Source organism: Megalobrama amblycephala, linkage group LG1 (genome assembly GCF_018812025.1).
Source record: "Megalobrama amblycephala isolate DHTTF-2021 linkage group LG1, ASM1881202v1, whole genome shotgun sequence".
NCBI classification, from domain to species: Eukaryota; Metazoa; Chordata; class Actinopteri; order Cypriniformes; family Xenocyprididae; genus Megalobrama; species Megalobrama amblycephala.
The window spans coordinates 54,705,583-54,707,970 of NC_063044.1; the positions used below are offsets into that span (position 1 = coordinate 54,705,583).

Genomic DNA, 2,388 nt, shown 5'->3' on the forward strand with positions numbered 1-2,388 from the left:
ACATCATATTTGTACTATGGGAAGAAGTGGACAATCACTCAGGGTTTTATGACCCTTTAATAGCAGGAGAACTGTGATTCATTTCTCACTAGATTCTTTCTTTTTCTACATATTTTTTCAAATGTCACTTTGACCTTTCTGAATTTCTGTTATTAGTTTTTTAATTCCAGCAAACTTTTCAGGTAGGAAAAAGAAAACATTTTAAACTTACATTTCTTATTTATTTATTCCCTCAATTTTGATCCTGACGTAGGTAATGATATCCTGATATTTTTCAGACGCTGGTTCGAATTCTTTCAAAGCTTCGTCATACTCTTTCAGAGCCTTCTCAAGGTTATCACGCTCAATGCTCCCAAGAATGGCCTCAACAATCATGTCGATCCCCAAAAACACCACTGCCAACCCGAGACTGGCTAATGTCCCTGCCGCAATTTTAACAAACTTACTTGTCATTTTTGCCAGAATTACTCCTTTATCAATCAAAAGACTAACTAAAGTAGTAGATCCCACAGTTGCAACACCACAAACCCCCTTCAACAACTTTTGAAACCATTTTCAAGTCTTCTGGAAGCAGAGACAGGCTTAGCAGCTTCTCATACAGGGTGGGTTCCAGCTTCTCCTTCAGCACCTTGTCAATCTTCTCTACCACTGCCTGGATCTTACGCATGCATTCAATCATCACCTTACAGTTCTCCTGGAGAGAAGCTTCCTCATTCAGCTTGATATGTTGGAAGGAGCAATTCAAGTGCTCGTTCATAACATCAATTAGTTGGTTGGTGGCTCGGAAGTTGCTCTTCATCAGATCTTGAAACTCTTGACTTTTACGGATGAGCTCCTCCCTTCTCTTGGGATTATCAGGGTAGAAGAGGTCACTCCACCCCATGTTTCTTTATATTCGGATCCTTAAGAAAGAGAAATCATTTTTAAATTAAGTATAATTAAACAGGCATTCATGTAAGTGATTAATAAACATTAAGTTAAAGGTACTGTTTGTAAGAATTAGAAAACCCTTGTTATTAGTGACACCGGTGGCCATTAAGTGAACTGCAGCTGTTCCTTACTCTCTCGCGCACGTGATCACACTCCATATGTACATGAGCAAGCATAAGCCAAAAACAGTGACGTGACACAAGAGACTGAGCGCGATTCCCTGGGAGAGAAACTAATGTTAGTGTGCAATACTAGCTAGTGTGCAATAACTAACTAGTATTGCGCATCCTCGTACTGTCGACTGTACTATCGAGTTTATACTGGATGGACATTCCGGACTATAAAGGTAAGAATGAAACGGTCTCTTCTTCACTCAAATTGTCGCGTTTTCTATCAGCATTTGACATTTTTCCTCTCAAATGCTGAATCTGCTGTTTACAACGCGCAAATATGAGGCACGATTGGTTGTCTGTTGCTAAGCGTCTAACATTCTAACACCGCATCGCTTTACACTGTACAACTTTGGCACCACAATGCGGGATTAACACCACAAAAGCAGTGCTAACTCCACTTCTAAATCACAAGCAGTGTTCATTTTGACAGCCATTTTTGATTTAGTCTTACGCTGCATCCCAATTTGCATACTATCCATCCTAAATAGTATTCGAAAATAGAATTAGTATGATCTAAATCATAGTATGTTGAAATAAGTATTCCAAAGATACCCAGATGGTCTACTTTTTCTGGTTAGAATCCGAAGTGCAGATCCGTGCACACTCTAACGGCTAATATTGCCCATAACACATTGCGCTGAGGATGAGGATTTGATTAGTACTACAAATACGAATAAAAAGTGTTAAAAAACTACAAACATGGCAGATGTGTGGGACCGATGGTTCAGATAAAGGTGTTTGAGTGATTAATAATCAGAATCTTGTTTCACGATGCGCTTGGTCATTAATGTTATAATGCATCATTATGCAAACATGAGGAGAGTTCTCCGTATGAAAGACTCATGACTGGCAGATCAACGTGCGATGGCATTTCTTGGGTAGGAAATTAAATTTAATTGAATGTGGAGGATTTTGACTGTGACAAGATGTTTGACAGGGCAGTTTAAATGGTTACAAGCAGGGCTTAAAAACGGAAAAAAAAAAAAATTAAATCGTTCCACAGAATCGGTATTTTAACGTTTCCGTTCCAGTGTTCCTTCGTATTATAAACGTTCCGAAATAATAATAATAATAATAATACGTACAGCATTTTATTTATTAAAAAACAAAGCCGTTTTAGCCAATAGGTGTTACATGTGCACTCTGTTTTGGACTTGTTGTTGTTCCATTTCCCGCCACTAGTCAATCACCATGGTTACTGATCACCTCAATCATCACATTCAGCTGTGTCCAATCACCCCCTTGTGTTCCTGTGTATATAAGCCTGTGTTTCCTGTCTAGTATT

At 38.7% G+C, this 2,388-nt stretch overlaps 1 protein-coding gene across 1 annotated transcript; it reads right to left on the bottom strand.

Moving 5' to 3' along the window:
* Positions 1-216: 216 nt before the first annotated feature.
* On the bottom strand, positions 217-883 carry LOC125270611 (single-pass membrane and coiled-coil domain-containing protein 3-like). The gene is made up of 2 exons (XM_048194415.1): positions 529-883; positions 217-422 (listed from the first exon to the last, which is right to left on the bottom strand). The coding sequence occupies exons 1-2, from the start codon at positions 881-883 to the stop codon at positions 217-219; spliced, it is 561 nt and encodes a 186-aa protein (XP_048050372.1).
* Positions 884-2,388: the final 1,505 nt, after the last annotated feature.